We start from the raw sequence: 27,108 nt of genomic DNA, 5'->3' as shown, positions 1-27,108 counted from the left end.
TTCCATGATATGGCCTCCGGTACCACCACAACAATTCGCATTATCTACCCTCTGTACAATGCTGGCAAGGTCTTGAATACGCATAATAAATATACATTATTACTCTTGTATGTTTCTATTGTAAGTTTTCCTTTTGCATTTTAGTTGGGGATAGGTATTGGTGAATCAGTATATGAAAACTCAGGATGTGTCACTCAGATTCACACACTTTACGCGAGATGACTGTATATATATGTATATGCTAGCTATGATCTCCAGTCTTTCAAGCGCAGTGTGTCCAGGCATCTCGAAATGATCGGATATTGAATTTGGCTTTCTCTAGTATTTTGTCTTTCTCTTGGATGGAACAGTTTTTGTGGGCTCATGGCCTTTGGTCCCTTCTTCCTAGCATAAAATATACATACATACATATATATATATATATATATATATATATATATATATATATATATGTGTGTGTGTGTGTGTGTGTGTGTGTGTGTGTGTGTGTGTGTACAGGTATATCCATCATCCAATCCTACGTTGCCCTATGAGGAGCATAGGAGCCCGGGGCTAGGCAAGTTGGTCCTGACATTCAAGATGAGAGTGACCAGCCTCACTTTATCCCTGAGTGGCATTACATGAGCAATATATATATATAAATATATATTTTGCTCATGTAAATATATATACTGTATATATATTTTGCTCATGTAAATATATATATATATATATATGCAGAGAGAGAGAGAGAGTATCATTGCATCAGCCTTAAGAGGATAGTGCATGCTCAGCTTATACTGCATTAAGTTTGCATGCCAGACCTTCAACATATTGTACTTATACTTCGGAGATAATAATTGCCTGGCAAATTAATTTCTGTTAATAGCTATATCTTTTCTTCTTTTTTTTCCATATTTTGCAGAATTAACTCATCAAAATATTTTATTCCAACATCATGTACATGACAACTAGAAATACAGTACTGTTCTAGTAATGTTATATATTTTAACATCATTCAGTACTCAGCAGAGCAGAAACTTTGCAAAAATAATCCTTTCTGCCAGGACAGAGCAATACAGTTCTTGTAAGAAAAGTTTTGCACAGTATAAGGATTTTTAAAATCCTGTAATTATTGTTCTTGTTATTTGAAGAGAATGCAAAGGGTGCATTTAGATACACATTTTATTCACTGATTTCATTATTTGAAGGTTTTCATCCATTGTCTCAACCCCAATTTAGAGAAGATTGAATGAGTTCAAGAATTTCGTAAAAGAAATTGACAATAATGGTGTATGGATAGCATACTTACTCCACAGCTACCAATACTATCAGTAGTGTGACAGAACCTCCAAAACATGGGTGTATACATACTCTCGAGCATGTATAGCCCTGAAAACACAGTAGTGCATTATTAAGTTTATGGTCATGTCCTGCTTGCACAGCAATCCTGTAGCAGTTCCTGAATATTTTGTATTGAAATATGAGTATCTATCATAAACAATAGCTCTCATGTGGCTTTGTCATCATGTGAATTATCAATGCATGTTCTACTAGTTCATATTTTAGTAATGCAAGCTGCTTACCAAGTAAAGTCCAGATGATTGAAGGCTGTGAAGTTGACACGATGACTGAGAATAACATTGGGAAGCTCAGACTCCAGTCTTGCGACATCCTATGAATGCCGGATCATAAATGCAAATATTTTATCACCTACTACTTCTGTGGTAACTAGCTAAAGGATTTTCATTCATGCTAGAATTTCAAGCAAAACACAACATGTTTGATAAAACAGCTGATATATTATTTGTGTATAAGTTTATTGTATGACCTTTTTCAAGATTGTCACAACAGTGTCAAACAGTAACATAATTTGTATAGTGTGAAACACTAACAGAATTTATAATTCAGTACCCTGCAAATAATACTGTAGAGGTATGCATCTGATTTTATATTCAGTATGTATAACTTAAAAATTTTGATACAAGTACTGTACTCTGTTGCAACAATCTGCTCTCCTTAGTATACAGAAACTGAGCCATTTAACTTACTTGAGGGTCTGCCAGCCAGTCATTATCAGCATGGAAGAGTGCTACCGGTGTGGTGACATTGGCTAGAGAGTACAGTGGTGGCTTATCTTGATCGTAATGGTTTAAGTTCCCAAGCCGCCCATAATCATATTTCACAAATGTACCTATGGTATATCAAGAGAGAGTAACAGTAATCTTTTGAGTATTAGTCATTTCGACACAAGTTGATGTTCTGACCTAGAATAGCATGTGTTTCATATAATGTATCGGTGGTTCTCAGCCTTTTTACCTGTGTGGACCCCCCCTGTATTTGGGAAAATATTTCAGGGACCCCATAGGCTGTAGGGTATAGCCCTAGGTAGGGGTGACATCCTATCTATGCATTCATCTGCTGTGATTGATAACATTGTGGTAACTGCTTTATTACAAGACTACTTTGCATTTATTTGTATTTCAACAAATGCAACTAAACACTACAAATATTACTACACAGTGAACATAGGGGCAATTGGGTAACTATGATTTGGAGCAAACGGGGGAGGTGGAAGGTGTGTCCGAGTTTTGCAGAAGAAATCTGTGCAGCATGTGAGGTGGTGCGTGGGATGGAGAGAAGATGAAAGAGGATGCAAAGAACAGCATAGTAGAATGAAGAGGTGAGGCAAACTGTGGTGCAGAAGAAGAAGGCATATAGTAAGTGAGGGGGAAGCAGAGGCACGGAGGAAGTTAAGAGACAGAAGTGAGAGTTTTATGTACAGAGGAAGAGGTATGTGAAAAGATTAGTAAGAGACAGTATGAAGAAAGTGGATGAGGAATTTGGAAGGAATTTGAGTGTAAAGTGGAGGGAACAAAAGAAAATTTTCTGGAAGGAGGTAAAGGTAGACAGAGTGATAAGGTAGACAGGATGATAAAAAAAAGTTAGTAGGGGAGTGAAAGATAACAATGGTAGATTACTAGTTGAGAAGGGAGAAAAAGTGAGCAGATGGAGAGAACATGTTAAGTAACTGTTAAACGTAGAGAATGAAAGTAATGCGAGTATGAGTGGCTGGGAGAAGGATGGTGGTGAGAAGAGAGGAAGAGATCAGTAGAAAGGAAGCAGTGGAAGCAATAAGGAAGGTCAAAATGGGGAAAGCCCCAGGAGATGATGGAGTGTGTGGTGAATTGATGAGGCATGGGTTAGAGATAGTAGTAAAATGGATATGGAAGATGTGCAGCTTGGCCCAGGAGGAAGGTAGTCCCAGAGGATTGGAAGTCAGGTATAATTATTCACCTGTACAAAGGAAAAGGGGAAAAAAAAGTGTGTGGTAATCACAGAGGCATTTGTCTTTTTAGTGTAATAGAGTTTATGGTAGGATATTTATTGATAAAGTTATGGAAATAACATAGGAATTAGTTGGAGAACAGGGAGGTTATACAAAAGGAAAAGGTTATGCAGATCAGGTATTCAACCATAGGTCTTTATTGGATAAGTTTCTAGAGATGGAAAAGAAGTTGTATATGGACTTCATGGATTTGTATGACAAAGTGGATAGAAAAGGACTGTGGAAAATATTAAGAATATATGGAGTAAATGGGAAGTTGTTGAATACCGTGAAGAGTATGTATGAGGGTGCTAAGGCTGCAGTGCATGTGGATAGTGAACTGAGTGAATTTTTCTATCTGAATGTTGGATTGAGACAGGGATGTATCATGTCTCCATGGTTGTTCAATCTGTATATGGATGGGGTTATAAAAGAAATACAAGATAGAGCGGTGGATGTTGGAGTGGCCCTACTGAGAGGGGTCAGGGTTTGGTAAACTTCCTTTATTGTTGTTTGCAGATGATACAATATTGTTAAGTGGTGATGAAGGGGAACAGCAAGGCTTGGTGAATGAGTTTGGAAGAGTATAAGAAATAAGGCGCTCACCATCCACTCACTCGATGTAGTGCTGCTCTCGGGTGTCTGCCCTTTCCTCTCCTCTATCCTTCTTTCCATCCATCCTCTTCTGTCTTTCTTTCCTTCATTCTTTCCTCTTTCTTTTGCCTATGGGCAACTTTACACTCCCTCTTCTGTCTTTCTTTCCCTCATTCTTTCCTCTTTCTTCTGCCTGTGGGTGACTCTACACTGAGTGACAAGCCAAATGGTTTCCTGTACACCAGGAAACCATTTACTATGCTGGGTGGGAACCATATAACCAAATTTTGGCACCTGGTGGTTTGGTGGATAATAACAGCACTCCAATTGGATTAGCCGGTGAAGGTTTATATCCAAGGGATGGTTGGGGTTTATTGCTCACATAATGCCACTCTGGGATGAGTGAGGCTGGTCACTCTCATCTTAAATGCCAGGACCAACTTGCCTAGCCCTGGGCTCCTACGCTCCTCATGGGACAACATAGGACTGAATGATGGATGGATAAGAAATGGAATCTAAAGGTGAATGTAGGGAAGATTAATGTTATGGTCTTTGAGAGAAATGAAGTCACTGAATGTACAGTGAGGTTGGATGATGAGGAAGTGGAAAATGTGAGTGCATTTAAGTACTTGGGTAGTGTGATGGGTAAGGATGGAAGTTTGGAGGGTGAAGTTCTTGAAAGGGTACAACACGGAAGAAAGGCTGCTGGTTTGTTTAAAGCAGTGATAAGAAATAGGGAAGTGAGCATGGAAGTAAAAAAGTCGCTGCATGATAGTACTGTATTGTGATACTGATTCTAATGTATGGAAGTGAAGCTTGGACCTTGCTGGAAGGACACATGTCAAGAGCGAGAGCAGTGGAAATGAGTTATGTGAGAGGAGCATGTGGAGTTATATGAAGAAACAGACTGACAAATGAAGTGAAGGAGGATTGTAGTGTGGTTCTGGATGTAACAGAAAAACATTAGGAGAAATACATTGAGGTGATTTGGCCATATCTCCTGGAGAGGATGGAGAGCAGGAGATTAACGAGGAGAGTGTATATGAGTGAGGTGGAGGGGAGGAGAGGGAGGGGGAGGCCAAGGATGAGATGTAGGGATGGAATGGAGAGGTATATGAGAGAGGGGGGCGTGAGCTGGGAGGAAGGCAGTGAAATGGACGGGGACAGAGTGACATGGAGGCAATTTGTTTGTGGCCACCCCTTACGGGATTAAGGCATCTGGCAGTGGACAGAGTAGACAGATAGTGAATATAGGTATACTGTAATCCTTACTTAACCATACACAAGTTTGTGATAATATATCCATTGGCTAACACACCAGATATCCAATACTTTCATTGCTTTTTGTTCAGACTATTAGCTTTCACACCTACAAGTGATCTTTAAGTATGGCATTTTAGATCTGCTATACAGTCAGTACATAATTACCTTTTTACCCTCCACTTCACAAAGTCAGAGGAGGGTGTTGTTATCATTGGGATCAATAGGTGTCTGTCAGTAGAGTTGGGTGGCAGGGTGGCTGGCCAGGTGTGGAGATTTCATTTCCAGGCCAGAACTCAGAAAGTATTCACTGTAGAGCCTTGAAGTTTCATATAGATATGTATTTTATAGTGAACTGGTGCCTTTTGATAGGTAGAATGCTCTCTCTCTCTCTCTCTCTCTCTCTCTCTCTCTCTCTCTCTCTCCACTTTTTTTTTTTTTTTTTTTTTTTTTTTTTTTTTATATATACATTTCAATGTGACCTGCACATGGAATCTGAAGGGCCCAGGTTATGTATCCTCAAGGCATTCTGCTTATGCCCCCCTTTAAAAGAAAAGATTGGAGCAGGGGTGGGGGTGGTGAGCACATTTATGTGCTTTGTTAGGTGTGCAGGGAGGTAGAGGGTATGTGCTTGGGAGGGTTGCAAGAGCATAGCATTGCCTATGTTTCAATACGTCTACCAGGGAAACTAAACTTTATATATATATACAGTAGGCTCGCACAATGCGCAAGAGATTGGGCGGTCCACGACCTCGCACAATGGGAATTCGCGTACTAGGAATACATAATCTTACAGGAATAATTACATATGGGCGGTACCCCCTCATACCTGGACATTTTTTGGCCCTTAGAGACATAATAAAGGTCATATGTTTCAGACATTGTACTGAAGCTATAGCTACAATAACAAAAATATGGGTAGTCACCTTAACAACAGTAGACAACAGGCCTGATTACCTTAAATAACAGGGGTTCCGAGGCGCGGCAACACTTACAGCGCCGCACTCCCCACCGCACCTCCCACCGCACCAACACTTTCCTCCACAGACTCCTCTTGATCACCTTCCTCAGGAGCATCAAAGTCACTCACTTTGGCCATAAACCCTTCAAAGTCCAATGCTGACACTTCTGACATTGCATCCTCTTCATCCTCAACAGGAGCAGACGATGTCAATGGTTCCGCAATTTCACCACCTTGAGCCCGCTGTGTGTAGCATGTTATGAGCGTCTGTCTTCTCCTGTTTATTTCTTCCCTGTGCCTGTCTGTGTAGAAACGGAAGAGTTTGTCGATACCAACCAGAAGTTCCTCCGTTCTTAGGCTGCTCACTTCCTGTTCCTTCACCTCTTCCTTGAGCTTATCCACGGCAGCAAGGATCTTGCTAATGTTTGACATACACAGCTCAGTCCTGCCTTCCATCACACTAGGCTGCTCAACTTGACTGTCTGGCGTCGGGCTCTGTGTCAGCCTTGTCTATCCATTGCAACACTTCCTCGGGAGGCTGTTCCTCAGTAGCAGTGTGCACTTCTTGTATGTCAGCCAATGTAACGTCCTCGAAACCTGGTACAGCTTGTGCTGCTGTCAGTGTTGCTGCCTCAGCCTCGGCCAGTGGTTGAATGGCCGTCTCCTGGGTGATGCATAAGTGAGGCACGAGCATTCGTCACGCATGGTTCACCGTTGCAGGTGTAATCTGGTGCCAGGCTTGAAGGAGAAATTCAACTGCATCCTTCACCGTAAAGTTATGCCAAAATGCCTCAACAGTCATGGCATCTGTGGCAGGTCAGGATACAGGTGCCGGTGGAGATGGAACGGGAGCAGATTGCTCATCAAGGTCTTTGTCGTGATCTTCTTGTAGGGCATGAAGTTCCTCTTGTGTGTCGGTCTTCCTGCGTAGGTAGTTGTACACTTGCTTATGGTAGAAATGTTTCACTGTGGCGATTAGTTCTTGATCCAGTGGCTGCACTTGTGACGTCGTGTGGGGCGGCAGAAACACAACACGACAATCATTATGAAGATCTTCAAGGTGTGGAGGGTGACTTGGTGCGTTATCAAGCACAAGGAGCATCTTAAATGGAATGCCCAGTTCCTGACACTTGGCCCTGGCATCAGGGACACACCGCCTCGTTAACCAGTCTGCCATAATGTTCCCGGTCATCCAACCATTTGCGGACTTGTACCAATACATGCCACTTGCATCCATGTTTGTGAGGTTTTTGTAGCACCTTGGGTGTGAAGCTTTGTGTACAACAACTGGCCTCATCTTGTGACTCCCAGACAAGTTTACAGCGAACAATACCGTCATCTTACACTTCTGGAGCTTGCGACCAGGGGCTTGTTTCTGTCTTTTAGCAATGTAAGTTGATTTGGGCATGGCCTTGTGATATAATGACGTTTCATCGATGTTGTAGATCTGGTCCTTGGTGTATTGTCCCTCTTCAATAATCGCTCGAAATATCGCAGGATAGTCTCTCACGGCCAGCTCATCGGCAGAGGCACATTCACCAGACACTTTCACGTAACGGAGTTCCTTGCGCTTGAGAAAACGGTCCAGCCATCCAACCGATGCCCTGAAAGGTTTTTCCTCTTTTAACCTACGAGATGCTGCCTTGTAAAAGAGCTGGGCTTGGTTCCGAATAAATCTTCCATTCAGTGGAGCACCTTCCTTTTCTTTCCTCATTATGAAGGTGGCAAGACAGCGCTCCATTAGTATCATAGCGCGATTTCCCACCCGCGAACAGCCGTCTAGGTCAGAGGCACCGTACGTCTTCACTACAGCCTTTATGGCTTCATGGTTCTTCCACACAGTTCTCACTGTAGATTCAGCCAGTCCCAGGGTTCTCCCGATAGCAGTGTTTCCTTGACCCTCCTCCTTCATCTTAATGATCTTTAACTTGGTGGCGTGCATCAGAAGTTTCTTAACTCTTGGGGCTGGAGCCATGGTGCGGCGAAATACAGGCAAGGATAGAGGAGCACAAAAAACACCACACGTTGTACACGACAGGTTAGCTGTAGAGAGCAGATCCGCACGGTGCACGAGCCAGGACTGTTATGGCGTGCCTGCTCCCTTGTACCCCAAGCTGCGCAGTAGAATGCCTGGGAATTTCTGCGCATCAACATGACGACACGTGACGCGCTGTGTGAGGGGTGGTCGCGCACTAGTAGAAAATGGCATTTTTGAGCCACTCCTTGCCTCTGCCTCGCGTTCTGTGCGGTAAACTTGCCCATTGAAAGGTTTTTGGTTATGATTTTTGGTCACTCGCGCATAATGCAAATCGCGCACTGCGATGACGCGCACTGTGCGAGCCTACTGTGTGTATGTGTGTATATATATATATATATATATATATACTGTGTATACATATATATATATACGGCCATACCACGTTGAGTACACCGCTTCCCGTCCGATCAGCAAAGTTAAGCAACGTTGGGTGTGGTTAGTACTTGGATGGGTGACCGCCTGGGAACACCAGATGCTGTTGGCATCCCTACGTGTCAAGTGGGGTTGGTGGAGGATTAGTGCCCCTCCCTGTAAAACAATTAACTCTAAGCCATTGGCCACCCCGTTTGGGATACATGGCGTCTGGCAATGAATGAATGAATATATATATATATACTGTGTATATATATATATATATATATATATATAAATATATAGGCTGTGTATATATATATATATATATATATATATATATATATATATATATACTGTGTATATATATATATATATATATATATATATATATATATATATGTATATGTATATATATATATATATATATATATATATATATATATATCAACGGCCATGCCACGTTGAGTACACCGCTTCCCGTGCGATCAGCGAAGTTAAGCAACGTTGGGTCTGGTTAGTACTTGGATGGGTGACCGCCTGGGAACACCAGATGCTGTTGGCTCGTTCTCCCTACGTGTCAAGTGGGGTTGGTGGAGGATTAGTGCCCCTCCCTGTAAAACAATTAACTCTAAGCCCTTGGCCACCCCGATTGGGATACATGGCGTCTGGCAATGAATGAATGAATGAAAATATATATATATATATATATATATATATATACAGTACCCTTGCATCCAACACGGTAATACTGTCATGCATGGGTCCTGTGTTGGACTAAAAACGTGTTGGACAAACAAAAGAGTTTATGGGGAAAAATGAATTATGTCAGCAACCCTAGGAAAAGTCACCCTAAATACCTACCATATACCTATACATATATTGGTACTACCATAATTATAATAAATGGTACTATACTATGAATGATAACTAGCCTTTTAGGATAGTGTTGGTGAGCTTGCTGGGAATGGAAGGTGGTATCCGAGGCTATAGGTAGTCCTCCTGGGTCCCTGGAGGATGGCTGCTGGCGTCACTAGCAGGTAATGGCTGTTGCTCCTCCTCAATCTCCCTCATAAATCCTTCGAAATCACACTCAGAATCACTATCCTTGTCCACATCCATGGAAGGTCCTGCTTCTGCCTGTCCTGGCACTCTTCTCTCTTCCTCTTTTTGCTGGAAGATCTTGTATTGGTTTTTTATTATGGTCCTCATGCAGGCTTTATTCACGTCGTAGGCCTTGGCGATGTCCACATTCCTCTCCCCTTTCTTCTTCTAGCTCGGTGGCCTGAGGGAGGTGCCGTTGCTTCTTGGGGTTCTCAGAAGGCTTCCTAGGCATCATGAGCAGGGTAAAATGCAGTAGCAAGGGCAGAAAATGCAGCATGATAAAAGCACTGTCCAATGCAAATTATGTGACTTAGTGGCGCTGTGGCGGGAGTAATTTAAAAAAACATCACGTGAGAGCAGAAGTGTTTTTAATTGGGCGACATCATGATCACGTCATGATAGCGTGCGGGGAAGGCTACTTGATAGGAAGTTTTGATTGACTGTCAGTGTCACAGGAACGTCAAGTATGACCGTGTTGGCCCGGGGATGATCGTGCTAGAGGCGAACTCTGCGTCTTTCTCCCACTTTTCGGAGCTCCATCCGTGTTATGCTAATGCACCCATGTTACAGTAATTAAACTGTATTAAATTGTACTAATTTTTTGCTCCGTGCTGGACGCGAATCATGCTGGACAAACGCGTGTTGGACGCAAGGGTACTGTATATATATATATATATATATATATATATATATACAGCAAGCTCACCCCCAACGCATGGGTTTCGTTCCTAACGTGGTGCGTTCGGCGCGAAACCGTGTAAGTTTTAACTACTCCTTATTTTGCTCCCTAGATCTCCCAAACGTGGTCCCCCGCTGCCATCTGCCCCTGGTAATCAATATGAAGCACCCCAAGTGGTCAGAAGGCCCATCCAATGTCACAACCCACAAACACAGCACTGCACAGCAAAACTCCGACACACAAACACCCAAACACAAGGCAACATTCCGATGCCGAAACCAGTCGGCGTCGGAATGTTACCCCGTGCCCACGCACCTGCACGTCGAAGCCTTGCTGTGCAGCACTGTACTTGCAAGCCACAACACCAAATGAACCCTCCAACCACCCAAAGTGCCTCATATTGATCACCAATGGCAGACAACAGCAAAACACCACGCCTAGGGAGTCTAGGGAGCAAAATGGTTTCTGGACCATTCGCTGTCAAGCCAGTTCGCCATCACAACAATAACAAGACATCATAGACTTTGATGGATCCCCCTGAAATATAGTTATTAAAGTATTGATTAATTAATAATAAGTATATTTATAAAAATATTGATTAATTAATATATTTATAGAATGACGGAGAATCATACAGGGTGCGAATTGTCCTGATGGGGAATCGTTCATGTTTTGACGGGGAATTGACATGGTGGCGAATTGTCTTGGAACCCACCGATCGTGTGTAATCTATAACTGGTTACAAGGCTATATTTAATGCTTTAACTTTCTTTAAGTGCTTTAACTTACAGGTGCATACCAGAACAGTAAATATTTAACTTACAAATACAGTACTGTGGAAAAGCAGTACAGCAAATATTTAACAAACAAATAAAAAAGGTAATATTCTGACGCCTATCAGAAAACTGGTTATAAGACTTTATTTCTTGCTTGAACGTTATTTAATAATACTTTAACTTGCACATAAACTTACCAGAACAGTACTGTAAATATTTAACTTACAAATACAGCACTGAGGAAAAGCAGTACAGCGAATCACATCACGTGATCAAAACAAACCGTGCGTGCTGAGCTGATGTTCGAGGATTTGGCCCATCAAAAGCCTCTCTTGCGTAAATATATAGTTTTCGTAATAGTTATTTAATCTTACATTATCTTATACGTATCCCAGCACTAATCGTGTATAATTGCGAGCGCGTTCGGCAAGAACGTGTTCCGGGCGAGTTTGCTGTACATATATATATATATATATATATATATACACTCAGTCCTTGAGTACCGCGGGCAATAGGGACTGGACAAGGACCGTGGTACCCAAATCCGCGTCACTCAGACAATATGTTTACATGTATAATGGTACAATGTGTTCTGGCAACTTTCCAAAACTCTCACTTTTACCCCTTCTTACCACCTAACCCCACGTAAATTACCCCCACTTGCACCCACCATCAGGTACAACATTGAAAGAGATATAACTGTTGTAATTAAAAACATCAATGGTATTAAAAATAGCATTAACAAAAATAAAAGTTGGGATGGGTACCCTTTTGTTGATACGTAGCTCCCCGGTATTTTCCTCCATCCCCCAACCCCAATGTTGTTGTCAAAGTTTCGCCTTCTCTCATATCATGTGGCTTTCAGGAGAGACCTTAGGCCATATGGTTAGACAAAAATTTATGGGTCTGGCAGTTTTAGAGTACGAAATAGAACGAAAATTTGTGCTAACGAGAAAAAATTACTTTAATCCGTGTGTTCTCGTGAGTTAGCGTTCAGTTTCACATTTTTCGTTTGATATCGCATTTCCCAACGCATTTCTGATGAACTAAACATATGGCTAAACTGCTCAATCAGTTTGAAATGTGTTGGGAAGAGCGATACCGAACGAAGAATGTGAAACGGAACGCTAACTCAAGAGAACACATGGATGAAAGAGTACCTTTTTTCTGGTTTGCAAACATTTTTGCTCCATTTTGTTCCCTAAAACAGCCAGACCCTTAAATTTTAGTCTAACTATACAGCCTAACGTCTCTCCCGAAGGCCACATGATACGAGAAGGCGAAACTTTGACAACAACTTTGGGGTTGGGGGGCGAGAGTAAAATACCGTGGAGCTACCTATCAACAAAAGGGTACTCAGTGGAGGTGGTGTTGACCCAGTCCAACTTCTGTTTTTGTTAATGCCATTTTTAATACCACTGATGTTTTTAATTACAACAGTTATATCTCTTTCAGTGTTTTACCTGATGATGCGTATAGGTGGAGGTAAATACGTGGGGTAAGATGGTAAAAAGGGGTAAAAGTGAGAGTTTGCTTTCTCTGATGCTCCACATAACACCCTATGAGCTTCTCAGTCAGTTTCAGGACAACATATAAACCTTCACAGCTGCCAGGATTGCATCACTTCCTACGCACGATCTTTATCTTCTCCCTGTCCTTCCAAATCGTTATGATGGTGCTTTCTTTTATGCTATGGTTTTTCTTTTTTTCTTTTGCCATTTTGGTATTTGTACGCTTAAAGCAGTGGAAGAACCTTACCAATTCAGTTCATATTCCTCCAGTTTGTTTTCTGTATTTTTCTGACTATTTTCAGGGTGGTAAATTACCTTTTCCTACTGAAAAATTTCCCACTTTTTATCATCACGTTCCTTAAGCCATAACATGATTGTCTTGATGTACTCAAGGTGATTTTTGTCTCCCAACTTCCCAACTGGATGCTATGTTAGGTTAGGTTAAATTATAAGGTATAGTTAAGCTAGGTTAGGTCAAGTTTAAACACTTAGGTTAGGACAGGCCCTAATTTCGCCGTAACCCTGATGTGTAAACAGTTGACAGCGGAATACAACTTAAAACGACGGGGGAAACAGATTTAGTATGAAACGTTTATTTACCTCCCAGAAGTAATCCGACAAACATAAGACTATCAGGAAGAAGAACGAAGAATGTGAAACTGAATGCTCACTTACACGAGCAGAAGTATTTTGTGTGTGTGTGTGTGTGTGTGTGTGTGTGTGTGTGATTAGCAAACATTTTCATTCAGTTGCGTCTCCTAAAACCCAAAAACCACATGACTGTGAGGTGGAGTCTGTGAGACGCGAGAAAGGACTTGATAGCCGTATGCTCAGTCGGTCCAAATGTGTTGGGAAGCACGAAACCGAACGAAATATGTGGAACTGAACACTAACAAGAACCATTAGACGAAAGTATTTTTTTCTAATTAGCAAACATTTTCGTTCCATTTCATCCCCTAAAACTGCGAAACCCATTTTGAGTGTGGGGTGGAACTAGGTGAAGCATGAGAAAGGATTGATAACAGTATGCTCAGTTAGTTGGAAGTGTTGGGAAGCATTAAATCGAACGAAGAATGTGGAACTGAACGCTACGATAACACATGGACGAAAGAGTAACTTTTCCTCTAATTAGCAAACATTTTCGTTCCTTAAAACTGCAAAATCCATGATAATTGTGGGTAAGAACTAGATGAGGCATGAGAAAGGACTGATAACCATATGCCCAGTTGGTCCAAAATGTGTTGGGAAGCGTGAAATCAAACGAAGAATGTGGAACTGAACTGTAACTTACGAGAACGCAAGGATTTTTTTTTTTTCTGATTAGCATACATTGTCGTTCCATTTTGTCCCCTGAAATTGCCGAAACCCATAAATTTCGTCGAACCGTTCGGCCTTGAGTTTGCCCAGAAAACATATTTCCATTCTGTTTGGATATTCATAAAAACCACCAGGAACCTTCAGCCAGGAACAACGCTTGCCCATTCATTTCAAAACTAACCATAGGTTTTTCACGAAAATATACCCACTGTGCTTCCCAGGCAAAATTTCAGCAGCCTAACCTACCCTAACCTATCCCATCTCACTAGGGCTGTTTGGCTGAGGTGGCTGGCTGTGGTACTGAGATAAATACCCATACAGAATGGAAATATGCGCCCAGGAAATGTACCCAGAAGTTAGAGGGTGACGTCATAGCGCGCGGCTTTCAAATTTTGTCCCCAGGCCAGCTGACTTCCCGCGTGAGCTCGAGTTTTTCCGCGTGTTGACATGACTTGTCTCATTATGCTGACCGCGTTAGAACAAAAACGTGTTACTCAACCACGTGTTACTTAAGGATTGAGTGTGTGTATATATATATATATACAGTAAAACCTCTCTAAGTCGAAATCTGAGGCTGTTCCGACTTATGGGAAATATGAGATTCCTGACTAAACAGAAACAAAAAAACAAAAATCACTTACCATGCTTGCAGAGGGTGTAATCCAAGCATAAGGAGGGCCTCTTGGTAGGATGTAGAGGTGCTAGGGGAGCAAATGATTGCTTCTGTGCAACATTTCGTAACCATAATCACAACTGAACAACAATTCTTCTTTATATCATAAAACATACCCGGCTTCAGGTTAAACACCGCAAATATGGTATGCATCAGGCTACCAGCATCAGTCCTTTCTAAAACTTTCACCTACTCTTGAATGCTCAGGGTCTTCATCTTCATCCCCTTCCTTCCTGAAGGAGCCCTGGGAGGCAGGAAGCCATGCTGGATAGGAATAAAAGTGCAGAATATGAAGTGGAATGTGAGAGAACACCGACACGAGTGGTAGGAGATGCTAGACTGAGACAGAGTGAGCCTGGAGGTTGCGGGACTTAGCAGCGCTGCCAAACGGAATGTACTGTACTGTACAGCACGGAAATGCCAAACGGAATGTACTGTACTGTACAGCACGGAAATCTGCTAGACTGGCCTAAACTGTGATAAAAATCCACCAGACTGATGGAAATTAGGGAACATTAAGGAAAACAGTGCTAATAGGACTTTACAATATGCCAGATATAGAGTAAGCTTTATTAAAATTATCCCCAGATTTTTTTTAAATCTCTACATTTAGTGGGCAAGCTGCCATATTAGCAAATCTGGGCGGGAGGTGGCTGGTGGGCCCTCACAGGCTAGAACATGATGATCTGGTGTGTCATCATGCTGAGATATGGCTTTGCTTAGCTGAGATTTCACATCTTAGGAATAGTTTTACAAGAATTTTCTGACCAGTGGAGCAACACAAACCCTCACAGCCTAGAATGATGCATCATTATTCCAAGCTGGGCCTTCCATTAGACGCCATTTTACGACTTTGGGGAAATTTTTCTGAGATTTTCTTTTTACTGACTTCGAACATTTTAAATTATTTTCATTAATGATTTTCATGTGCCACTACAACTAATGCGTAATTCCAACTTATAGGATGCAGACTTGCGGAGGTTTTATTGTATATACAATATATATATAGTCACTGCTCGCACAATGTGTCATCTTAGTGTACGGAACACACATAACACAGAAGGCAAAATTTGGAGCCAAAATATGGTCACAATATGAAGATGGTAGACATAATGCAGATGGAGGAAGCTGGCCATGTTTTTGAAATGATAGACATAATGCAGATGGAGGAAGCTGGCCATGTTTTTGAAATGATAGACATAATGCAGATGGAGGAAGCTGGCCATGTTTTTGAAATGATAGACATAATGCAGATGGAGGAAGCTGGCCATGTTTTTGAAAACCATACTATGCTGCGACAATAGAGGTAACACAGCCAGAGGCCCCATATTATGGTTCAAACAGTCAATACGCAAAAAAATAGGGTCATAACGTGGTGGGAACAGATGTAATGCAGCCAGTGATAGTCATAGCTCGGGTTGCATCAGCCAATGACATATGGCCGTCACGTGCCTGCGCAGGGTGTCGTCACGGTCCACTGAGCATTCCTGCCCCAGTTAAGCCTACCCTCTTTCCTTGGTCTGGTTGCACACATGCTCTGTGTGATCTTTGCCCTTTCTTTTGGCCATAGAACTCCACTCCACCTCCCCTCAGCAAGCCTACAACCTCTTCCATTCAAGGTGGGGAATCCTCTAGTGTTTGTATGATGTCCTGGAAAAAAAAAAACTGAAAATTGCCCCAACAGGTGAACTTGAGGCTGGCTTGGGTACCATGAAACCCTTTAACATAAAGACATATGGCCCTATAATGCGGAATTTTCATAAAGCGGGAGCTTCAAAGTACAATATTCCCATTTTATGCAAGCGGTGACTATGTGTGTGTATATATATATATATATATATATAATAAATCTATTGCCAGATGCCTTAATCCCATAAGGGGTTAATTATAAATAAATATACAAGTATATAAAAAGTATACATAAAAGTAATTCCATCTTGCACAGTTTGTGATAAGTAGGTGCACAAGAGATATAGTGGTATTAGAGGTAGACTGCAAAATAATGCTGATTTCATATGTGCGGTGTGTCTGGGAGAGCATATGGAGGTTTTCAGGCATGAAAGGATTGATCTTTCTGGCGAGTCTTGAGTGTGTGGAAGAGTTAATTTGGGAGACACTTTACGTGCTGGAGGTGGGGCTGGAGCTAGCTCTGTGGCTAGAGCGAGGAGTGATTGGAAGAAGTTCAGGGAGCTGTTGCCTCTCCTGACATTGAGAGAGCTCTTCCTCCATGCTAACTTATCTTCGTATGCTGCATGTGTTAGGAGTTAAATGTCCACTAAAGCACAACCATTCTCATCCACTTCTGCAGGCTCACCCTACCCACCATCTACTCCAGCCACCTTCATATTCCCTACATTTCCATTCATATCTCCATTCAAAAATACTCTCTCACTCCTCTCAAACTTTTCCATGCATGCATCCACATTCGCCCAGAACTCTTTTTTCATTCTGCTCACACGTCTTCCATTGGCACAGGTATACACACAGTTGCCCATGCCTGTATTCCAACTTTTAATCTTACCCATACATTCCTTGAACCAACTCATCCATACTCTCTTATATTCTCCTTCCATCTCTTGCACACAACAATACATATACCCTCCTTTGCCCTCTCATTCTCACCTACTCCTGCACATGTACCCAATCCATACTCCCACTCTCTCACACGCTCACCTCTTTTGGTCTCAATCAATCCACATATGTCCACTTTTGCATCCTCTAGTTCTAGTACCTGGACAGTCTCTCTCTTTCACCTCATCATTCACACCCTTCACATTCCACGTTGAAATCCGCACCACATCCTTTATACAGTCCCTATTTGTGACCTGTTGGTTAGTCCTGATCCAAAACATTTTGTTTGTATTTGTAGTTAGTTTTCCAGGGAGGGGCACTAACCCTCCACCAACCCACTTGTTGACATGTAGGGAACACATATTGGTTGGTTATAAGGTTACTACCCAGTGTATTAAATAAATTCCTGGATTATATACAGGAAATAATTTGGTTTGTCACTCAGTGTAGAGTTACCCTGGAGTAGAGTAGCACTACATTGAGTGAATGGATGGGGTTAATTAAGAGAGTATTCTTGTTTATCGGAAAAAAAGTCCCTTATTATAATAATTAGGAGAGTATTCTTGTTTATTGGAAGAAAAGTCCCTTATTATAATACAGCATACTACAACCTTCTATCTGTTACTGTATTTGATACTTGCTATTATTACTCACCAGTGAGTATCTCCTGGGCAAAGTGATTGATAGTGTGAACAGAGGTACCAGCAGGCATGTGGGCCAGTAGAGTTGGCAAGTACTCCTGTGAACACCAAGAGGGGAATTAGGCATGACCTCAGATTTACGTGAATACCATTTTCATCACATCCACAGTAAAAACTATTGCACAGACAGCCGTATTACACAGCATTTTCCACTGTTTAGTGCAGCATCACACCACTTAATGATTAACCCATTGGTGCCTAGGGTCCTTTAAAATGGGCAGAACTAGGCATTTTTAAAAGTTATAAAGGGGAGGGGGGAACCACAGGGTACAGACCTATGAACTTTTCCAGTGCGAGCTGACAGACAGAGGACAGTATGCGAAGTCTCCTTCTAACAAAATCCCACACAAGAGCACTGAAGGCATTACTGGGTTAAACACTGATAAGTACATAAGTTTCTTTTAGCCACTGGTGCCTAGGGCCCTTTAAGAAGGATAGAGTTATATATTTTCAAGAGTTAATGCAAGTGGGAACCCTAAAATTTGGACTTAGCAGTGCACAAAGTACCCTTCCAGGAAAATCCCACACAGAATTCCTAGGCACAAATGGGTTAATGTCATGTGTCATGACTGCAGCACAGCATGTTGTCCTTTGGCTGTACTGATATACAGACACAGTTCTTTCAGAGAATCGGGTAAGAAGCTACAAGCAACTTAGGTTTAAAATTGGCTATGAGACAGTGACTACTTGTATAATAGCTCCCTCAATCACTTCTTATAAAATGTATTGAGTATACCAAATTTTTTATTTTGCACTAGCTCATGATAATGGAATCAAAGAACAAGATGAAATTTAGGGCTAGGTAAACAGAGTAGCAGAAGGAGTAGTATTGTATTGTATTGTTTATAAAGGCTCCAACATGCTTGTGTGAGTTGGCATTGGTCACCTAATACTTGCTGTCCATGGTGCTTGATCCATCATATTGTTTATAAGGGCTCCAACATGCTTGCATGGGTCGGCGTTGGTCACCTAAGACTGGCTGTCCATGCTACTTGTCCCAGGTCTTCTTTGGTCAGCCCCTCACAACCCCATCCTCGACATTCACACTTCACACTCTCTTGACCCAACTGTTGTCTCCTTCCTCTCAGCATGCCCAAACCATCTCCATCCATGCCTTCTCATCACAACACCAATACATTCCAGTCCCATCCTTCCCCTCAACTTTTCAGTCACAGTCCTAGCCTCCCCAGGCCTCGCATTCAAGGACATTACACATCCATTTAAGCAGTCATTTCTCTGTGTTGGAGTCTACAGATATCCTCCACTTCTATAACCCAGGTCTCACAGCCAAGCAGCATTACACTTCTAACACATGCAACATACAAAGAACCCTTAGCACAGAGGGGAAACACTCTCAGTGTTAGGAGAGGCAACAGCTCCCTGAACTTCCTTCAACCACTCCTTACCTTAGCCACAGAGCTAGCTCCAGCCCCACCTCCACCATATAGTATTTAAAAGAAAAAAAAAAAAAAATGGAGGGGTACCGTAAATAGTGTAATTAGTTTATCATTTCTTCCCTAACATATGAAATAGAAATCTGAAGCCCATATTGGTGTGACCTCAAGTCCCTAGAGAGGAAGGGAAGGAAAATGTTTAGCAGTGGGTGAAGGGACAAGGTTAGAATTTTGTGGGTAAGGGACAGATTAAAACTGACAGAATCACAAAAGTATAATTGTGAAGGTCAGTAGGATTTTATATAAACTGGATTATAAGTATACAACAAAAAGGCAATTCAGAAATAGTTTGAGAAGGCAGGAAAAGAACCAACGAGTGAAAATGATTTTTTTTTTGAAAGGCTGCAATAGAACAACATGGATTGGAGAAAGTTGGTTGACTCAGGTTCATCTGTATTTTATGTGATCCATGTTGGACCTAACATGAAGGATGGTTAAGCATCAGGGAAGAATTAAAACCAGTAATTTGAGTTTAAGAGCAATCAGTCAAAGGCAGGGTCAAAACTTTGATCTTAAACCAATTGTAGGGTGCAGGTGTTGCACTCACTGATTGGTTCTTGTTACGTTTTGGTGCTGAACAGAGTTGACCACCAGAGACGCTTCCTTCATTTAAATAAAACCACCTTACATTAGCCAGAACTTAATTTCTAAACGTGCCTCACTCACTGAAAGAAAATCTAAACATATTCTAACCCTGTAACTGATGACAACAGGGACATGTACAAGTTCTCAAATAGGCTAGAGTCTGCCTCTCTCTTTCTCTCTCTCATAGCAGTAGTAATGGTAATTGGCATTTGACATTTTTTTTTTTTTATAGCTTGAGACCTTGCCCCCCTGAGTACACCACTGGAAGAGAGATGCCCTTTAATGGAGTAAAATCGCCCGGTGTTTTCTACAAGAAAAAAGTTGCACTGGTTATCGGTCGTGTACAAGTTACATAAAGTAATAAAATGGTCACTCGTAATCATCGGATATCAATTTTTTTTTCCTCCGATTTAATGTTTATGAAAAAAAATTGTCAAAGTTGGAGATTATCGTACCTTGCGCGAAACATGCACCCTCGTTGTTACGTCACAACCAATACCATCAGGGCCGCAGCTGACCGCCATTCACAACAACGTCTCGGAATCATATTCCAGTACAGGTAAGATTTCTGTGATATTCAGCTGTTATTATCATGATAAGCATGCAAGACTTAGTGTGATCTCTCTTAAAGATGAAGTATGCAGTGTTTGTGCTTTAGTGAAGAGTTTTGTGGGGTTTCGAGAGACTCGTGACGGCGAGCCTGGGCCGGGCACCCGTAGGAGAACTCGGTAGCACAAAGATTAGATTTGATAAAGTCACAATGAAGTGATTTATGGACTGAATCAGTATAAGTATTGATAGGTCCTGACTCCAGGGCATATAGCCCTGAAACTGGGCTGTAATACCGAGGGAAAATATCACAAATGTTTCAATGTTCTTTCCTCTTAGATAGGCCTTGACCGTGAACAGCTAGACCTATGTGGAGTATTTGGTTTTATAATTTCTTGGTCTCATGTACTGGTGATGTTTGAACATCGTTTTTAGTAACAGCCAGTCTGATCTGGAGAATAAGATTTTCACATCCTTACTGTAATGCTAGGTGTTTTAGGTTCGGCTTCCCGTTCCTTAAACCCATAACGTGTAGCGGGGTTCTCTTTTGAGACCGGGGCTTAGGACAAATAGAGAGGCAGGACACAAAAACTCCAGGCAATAACCTTACACGTGTATTACTCAGTCAGACAGGGGAAACAGCAGATGTTACAAACACAACATACTGTGCGATGATAAACACTTATATCTAGATAATGTAGCCTATCTCGCAGGATACTGTTTGAGAATACAGGGAAATAACACTCGAGGCAGAGTATTCTGAATTAGTACAGTCCAAGGTTTCTGAGCGCACTGGGAGGTTAGAGATGATTCTCAACTAGGGGAGGGTGTAAGGCACTAGGGTCTAATTGTGATTATGGTAGTATGAGGCGGAGTTTACTGGTAGCGTGTTCACTTTGTTATTTTCTACTTGCAAGGGACTTTTGGTTAATTATTATTACAAACTCCAGGGCTTGGGTGATTCTCTTATTTCTGTATGATGGTTACACTGTGTCGGTCTCTCTTACTGGCACTTAGGTTCGTGCTTAACAATTCACTGTTCCGCCTCGTCACTGTTAGACCATTATCATTCCACTGTGTCTGTTCAGCCTACTAACACTTGGGTCTATTACTATTAATTCACTGTTCCGCCTCGTCACTGTTTTACTACTATAATGGCACAGTCACTGTCACTATGGGTCGTGGGGCGGCAAGGGTGCGGCGGAGGGGCAACCCGGCTTTACTTCTGCCGGGGCTGGGGCACCGCCAGGGGAGGCCTTGCCAAGGGGGCACGGGATCACGCGCAGGGGCGTCTGCTCTCGTCCGAGGCTGCAGGTGGCGAAGGGGCCCGTACTCTTCGGGCTGTGGACAGGAGTGTGGCCCTCAGGACTGGGGCCGAACAATTGCCTGAACCGTTCGTTCAGGCTCCTGACGGAGGTGGAGGTCCTCCACCGTCAAGGGAGTTCCCGCCTGGGCATTCTAGGGAGGGTCAGGGGTTCCCAAGGGCTTCGGTCCCCAGGGCTGGGCGGCGCTGACAAGGAGGGGCTGCGACACCGGTCTGCGTCAGGGTCTGTCAGGTGGGTCTCCTCTAGAGCCAGTTGTAGGGAGCAGAGGCCAGGGGAAGCTATAGGGCCTCTCCAACACTCCTCTATGCCCTCTGCGTTGGAGGTCAGGAAACTGGTGTCAGGCTGGGGCGGTGGGGCGGCTCTCTGCCGCTTCGGGCCGTGGCTTCCTAAGGGCGCAGCTAAAAGGCGCCAAGGCCCGGCTACTGGCCATGGCCTGAGAGGGTGAATAACTGCCAGCAAACCCAGGGGCACCTTCGGAGCGGCTACCGGCCGTCTGACGAAGGCGGGAGCGGCTACAGGCCGACTTCGGCAGGAGGGGCGTGGAGCGGCTACAGGCCGACTTCGGCAGGAGGGGCGTGGAGCGGCTACAGGCCGACTCAGAGGCAACACCTTTGGAGCGGCTACCGGCCGTCTGATGAAGGCGGGAGCGGCTACAGGCCGACTCCTTCAGGAGGGGTGTAGAGTGGCTACAGGCCAACTCAAGGGGAACACCTTCGGAGCGGCTACCGGCCGTCTGACGAAGGCGGGAGCGGCTACAGACCGACTCCTGGAGGAGGGGTGTGGAGCGGCTACAGGCTGACTCAGGGGAAACACCTTCAGAGCGGCTACCAGCCGTCTGACAAAGGTGGGAGCGGCTACAGGCCGACCCGGGGAACACCTTTGGAGCAGCTACCGGCCATCTGATGAAGGCGGGAGCGGCTACAGGCCAACTCCTGCAGGAGGGGTGTGGAGCGGCTATAGGCAGACTCAGGGGAAACACCTTCAGAGCAGCTACCGGCCGTCTGACGAAGGTGGGGGTGGCTACAGGCTGACCCCTTCAGGAGGGGTTTTGAAGTGGCTACCGGCAGTCTCCAGAAGAACACCTTCTGATGAAGGTGGGAGCGGCTACCGGCCATCTTCTTATTACCCTCAGGACGGCTACAGGCCGTTTCCTTAGCGAGGGTCAAGCAGCTGCAGGCCGTCTCAAAGAGGAAGAAACCTTCAGAGAGGCTAACGACCGGCTCCTGAAGAAGGCAGGAGCGGCTACAGGCCGACTCCTTTGGGGTGCTGGCAGGAGCTAGACAGACAGCTCCACCCCTAAGCTGGTTGGTGGAGGCTCGCCCAGAAGGTAGTGCAGTATTCCTGCTATGGCGATGGCAGGCGGGCTCCGGGTCATAGGGGCGTGCGGCCCGGGCTGACTTAGACCGTTGTTGCACTGAGTCTTGGTGCGCTGCTGCTGCTCCTCCGTGGGCTCCATGTGGGGGTGTCTGGGAGTTCACGGGGGCACTATGCTGTATTCCTTGTGGAGGTGGCTGGATATTCCAGGGGACACTATGCTGTATTTCACTTACCAATGGCTTAAGCCAAAGTTAGGGTTGGTTTTGCATGGCAGTGACTGTCAGGTTAGGTTAAGCCGTATATGTTAGGCTGTTATAATTTTTATAACCAGATAGGTTCATACACACCTAATTATCTGAAATCCAGTCAGAAATTTGTGTTTAATGTGACAATAAAAATTCAGGATTCAGAGCAAAAGTTTGCTAAAGTTAGCTGAAGTATTTCACCTCTAGCTTGACAATTCTCCTTGACAGACTTCTGTTTTGTGTAAATATTGATTTACAGTGCAAATGGACCTTATTGGAGGAACACAAGTCAAGAGTGAGAGCGGTGGAAATGAGTTATTTGAGAGAAGCATGTGGAGTCACATGGAGAGACAGAAGGGAGTGAAGGACGGCTGTGGCGTGGATATATTGAGGTGCATTGGCTATGTACATGATGGAGAGCGAGAGACTGACGAGGAGAGTTTACGGGATTCAGACGTCTGGCAATAGATGGATAGACAGACAATGCAAATACACTTAATCGTGCTTCAAATTAATATATGTTAGTGCTTGTTAATCTCAAGGGTAAATATCCGCAAATTTTAGCACGTTTCAGCTGTAAAACCTGATCTGTTTTCAATAATCATATTAAGCACAAATTTTTGACCGGATTTCACATAATTAGGTGTGCATGTACCCCCTGGGGGTAGGGGGGTTTTCAAGAATACTCCCCCAGTATCCCTGCTTGTCGTACGAGGCGACTAAAAGGGTTGGTGGTGGGTTAGTGCCCCATCCCGTAAAAAGAACTAACTAAAAAAACGAATAAAGCACCTCGGACCCGGACGGACCATACGTTGATGACTAAGGAATGGACAAAGGACATTCTTAGGCTGGGAACATGGAATGTGAGAGGAGTGAATGATGAAGTGAAAGAGAGAGATTGTTCAGGTGCTTGAGGATGCAAAAGTGGATATATGTGGATTGACTGAAACTAAATGGGAAAGTGAAAGAGTGAGAGAATGGGAATACGGTGTAGGTATATGTGCGGGAGTCAATGAGAATGAGAGGGCAAGAGAGGGAGTATGTCTGATGATAAGCAAGAAGTGGAAGGGGAATATAAGAGAGTATGGAACAGTGGGTGCAAGGATTGTATGGATGAGGATGAAAGTAGGTATACAAGCGTGGGCGATTGTATGTGTGTATGCCCCGACAGAGGATCGAGTGGCAAGAGTGAAAGATGAGTTTTGGGCGTGAGTAGATGCATGTATGGGCAAGTTTGAGAGGAGCGAGAGAGTGCTGTTGATTGGAGACATGAATGGCAAAGTTGGGAATGTACGAGTGGATGGAGTGGTTGGTCAGTGGGGGGTGCCAGCTGAAGTAGATGGGAATGGTAGTGCTTTGGTGGACATCTATGATTGTAAGGGGTTGGCAATAGCCAACACCTACTTTCGTCATAAGATGATCCACCGGTATACATGGAGAGTAATGAGGAGGATGGATGGTGAACTTGTTAAACGAAAGGCAATAATAGACTATGTGTGTGTGGATGAACGAATGAGAAGACAAGTGTTGGATGCAAGAGTGTGGAGAGGGTGGGGGAATGGAGTCTCGGACCATCACTTAGTGATGGCCAAGGTAGAGCTGCAAAGAAAGTGGTTGAGGAGACGAAGGGAAAGACAGGAGGAAGCAGCTCCTGTGAGAAGAGTGGAGAAATTGCAAGATAGTGAGAAAATGACAGAGTATAAGAGCATAGTGGAAGAAAGATTGGGAAGGTATGAGCTAGAGCAGATGGAAGCAGTGGAAGACGTATGTAAGATATTCACGGAAGAGATAGGCGCAGCGTGTGAGGCGGTTTGTGGAGTGAGGAGGAGATGCAAGGGTGTGCGAGGGACAGCATGGTGGAATGATGAGGTGAAACGAGCTGTGGAACAAAAGAAGAAGGCATATAGTGAATGGTTAACGAGTAGAGGTAGGGGAGATGAGAGAGAGAAGAGAGAGGTATATGTGAGCAGGAGAAGGGAGGTTAAGAGACTGGTGAAGGAGGGTAAGAAGAAAGTGGATGAAGAGTTTGGGAAGAATCTGAGTGTGAAATGAAGGGAGGGTAAGAAATTGTTTTGGAAGGAGGTAAAGAAAGTAAGGCAGTGTGAAAGGGGAAATAGTAGGGGAGTGAAAGATAGGAAAAATAGATTGTTGGTGGAGAAGAGAGAAAAAATTGGGGAGATGGCAGGAGCACTTTGAGGATTTGTTGAATGTAGAGAGTGAGAGCAGTGCGAGTATAAGTGGTTGGGGAATGGTTGGGAGAAGAAGAGATGAAAGGAGGGAGGAAGAGATCAGTAGGGCGGAAGTAGTGGAAGCGATGAAGATTAAGTTGGTAAAGGGCCCAGGAATTGATGGAGTGTGTGGTGAAATGCTTAGGTATGGGAGTGATTTGTTGTGGAGTGGATATGGAAGTTGTGTAGATTGGCTTGGGAAGAGGGAAGGGTTCCAGGGGACTGGAAATCAGGTATAATTGTTCCTTTATACAAAGGAAAAGGGGAGAGAGAAGTATGTGGTAACCACAGGGGTATTTGCCTTCTTAGTGTGACTAGTAAAATATATGGTAGAATACTCATTGATAGGGTTAGGCATATGACAGAGGAGCTAGTTGGAGAAGAACAAGGGGGATTTAGGACGGGAAAAGGATGTGTAGATCAGATATTTGTTCTAAGATGTTTAGTGGAGAAGTATCTAGAGAAGGGAAGGAAAGTGTATGTTGCCTTCATGGACTTGGAGAAAGCTTATGGCTGAATAGATAGGCAAGGTATATGGAAGGTATTAAGAATATATGGAGTGGAGGGGAAATTGTTCAGTGCTGTGAAAAGTATGTACGAAGGAGCTAGGGCTACGGTGCGAGTGGATGGTGAGCTGAGTGAGTTCTTTGATCTCAGTGTGGGACTGAAACAGGGTTGTGTGATGTCTCCATGGCTGTTTAATATATACATGGATGGGGTTGTAAAGGAGGTGCAAGGTAGGGCAGTGGATGTGGGGGTGGCTCTAATGAATGAGGGTGAGATTTGGAAGCTTCCGGTGTTGCTGTTTGCTGATGATACAGTATTGTTGAGTGAAGATGAATGGGAGTTGCAAGGTTTGGTGAATGAATTTGGGACAGTGTGTAGGAGGAGGAATCTGAAAGTTAATGTAAACAAAAGTAAAGTTATGGTGTTTGAGAGGAATGAAGTCACAGAGTGTGCAGTGAGGTTGGATGGTGAGGATATGGAGAATGTGAGTGCATTCAAGTACTTGGGTAGTGTGATGAGTAAGGATGGAACTTTGGGGGATGAAGTGCGTGAAAGGGTACATCAGGGAAGGAAGGTTGTTGGTACACTGAAAGCAGTGATGAGAAATAGGGAGGTGAGTATGGAAGTTAAGAAGTCACTGCATGGTCGTATTGTGATCCCTACCCTGACGTATGGAAGCGAGGCGTGGACCTTGCAAGAGGGGAACAAGTCAAGAGTGAGAGCAGGTGGAAATGAGTTACTTGAGAGGAGCATGTGGAGTGACGTGGAGGGACAGGTTGACAAATGAAGATGTGAAGGAACTTTGTGAGATGGATGTGGATGTGGTTGAGAAGATTAGGAGAAATACACTGAGGTGGTTTGGACATGTGAAGAGAATGGAGAATGAAAGACTGACTAAGAGGGTGTATGTAGGTGAGGTGAAGGGAGGGAGAGGGAGGGGTAGACCGAGGATGAGGTGGAGGGGTGGAGTAAAGAGGTATATGAGGGAGGGGGGTGAGATGGGGGGAGGGTAGTCAAATGGTGGGTGACAGAGCGACTTGGAGGCGTTTTGTCTG

The 27,108-nt window shown here is 43.6% G+C and overlaps 1 protein-coding gene, 1 non-coding gene and 1 pseudogene across 2 annotated transcripts in view; 2 read left to right on the top strand and 1 right to left on the bottom strand.

Moving 5' to 3' along the window:
- Nucleotides 1-1,310: 1,310 nt before the first annotated feature.
- LOC145412863 (lipase 3-like) overlaps nucleotides 1,311-27,108 on the bottom strand; it is a 49,564-nt gene continuing 23,766 nt past the window's right edge. Inside the window, exons 7-10 of the mRNA XM_080282662.1 lie at nucleotides 17,797-17,881; nucleotides 2,031-2,173; nucleotides 1,566-1,654; nucleotides 1,311-1,371 (exon numbers count right to left, since the gene is read on the bottom strand). Of these exons, the coding sequence (XP_080138788.1) occupies nucleotides 1,311-1,371; nucleotides 1,566-1,654; nucleotides 2,031-2,173; nucleotides 17,797-17,881 (378 nt within the window). The remainder of the gene's footprint in view (nucleotides 1,372-1,565; nucleotides 1,655-2,030; nucleotides 2,174-17,796; nucleotides 17,882-27,108) is intronic.
- Nucleotides 8,526-8,644, top strand: LOC145413086 (5S ribosomal RNA; annotated as a pseudogene).
- Nucleotides 8,958-9,076, top strand: LOC145413063 (5S ribosomal RNA). The gene has a single exon (XR_013899672.1). It is a non-coding gene; the product is annotated as a 5S ribosomal RNA (ribosomal RNA).

This window comes from Coenobita brevimanus, chromosome 94 (assembly GCF_032717465.1).
Source record: "Coenobita brevimanus isolate Jiangsu-jjx chromosome 94, ASM3271746v2, whole genome shotgun sequence".
Lineage (NCBI taxonomy): Eukaryota > Metazoa > Arthropoda > Malacostraca > Decapoda > Coenobitidae > Coenobita > Coenobita brevimanus.
This window is presented reverse-complemented; position numbering and strand designations above follow the sequence as displayed.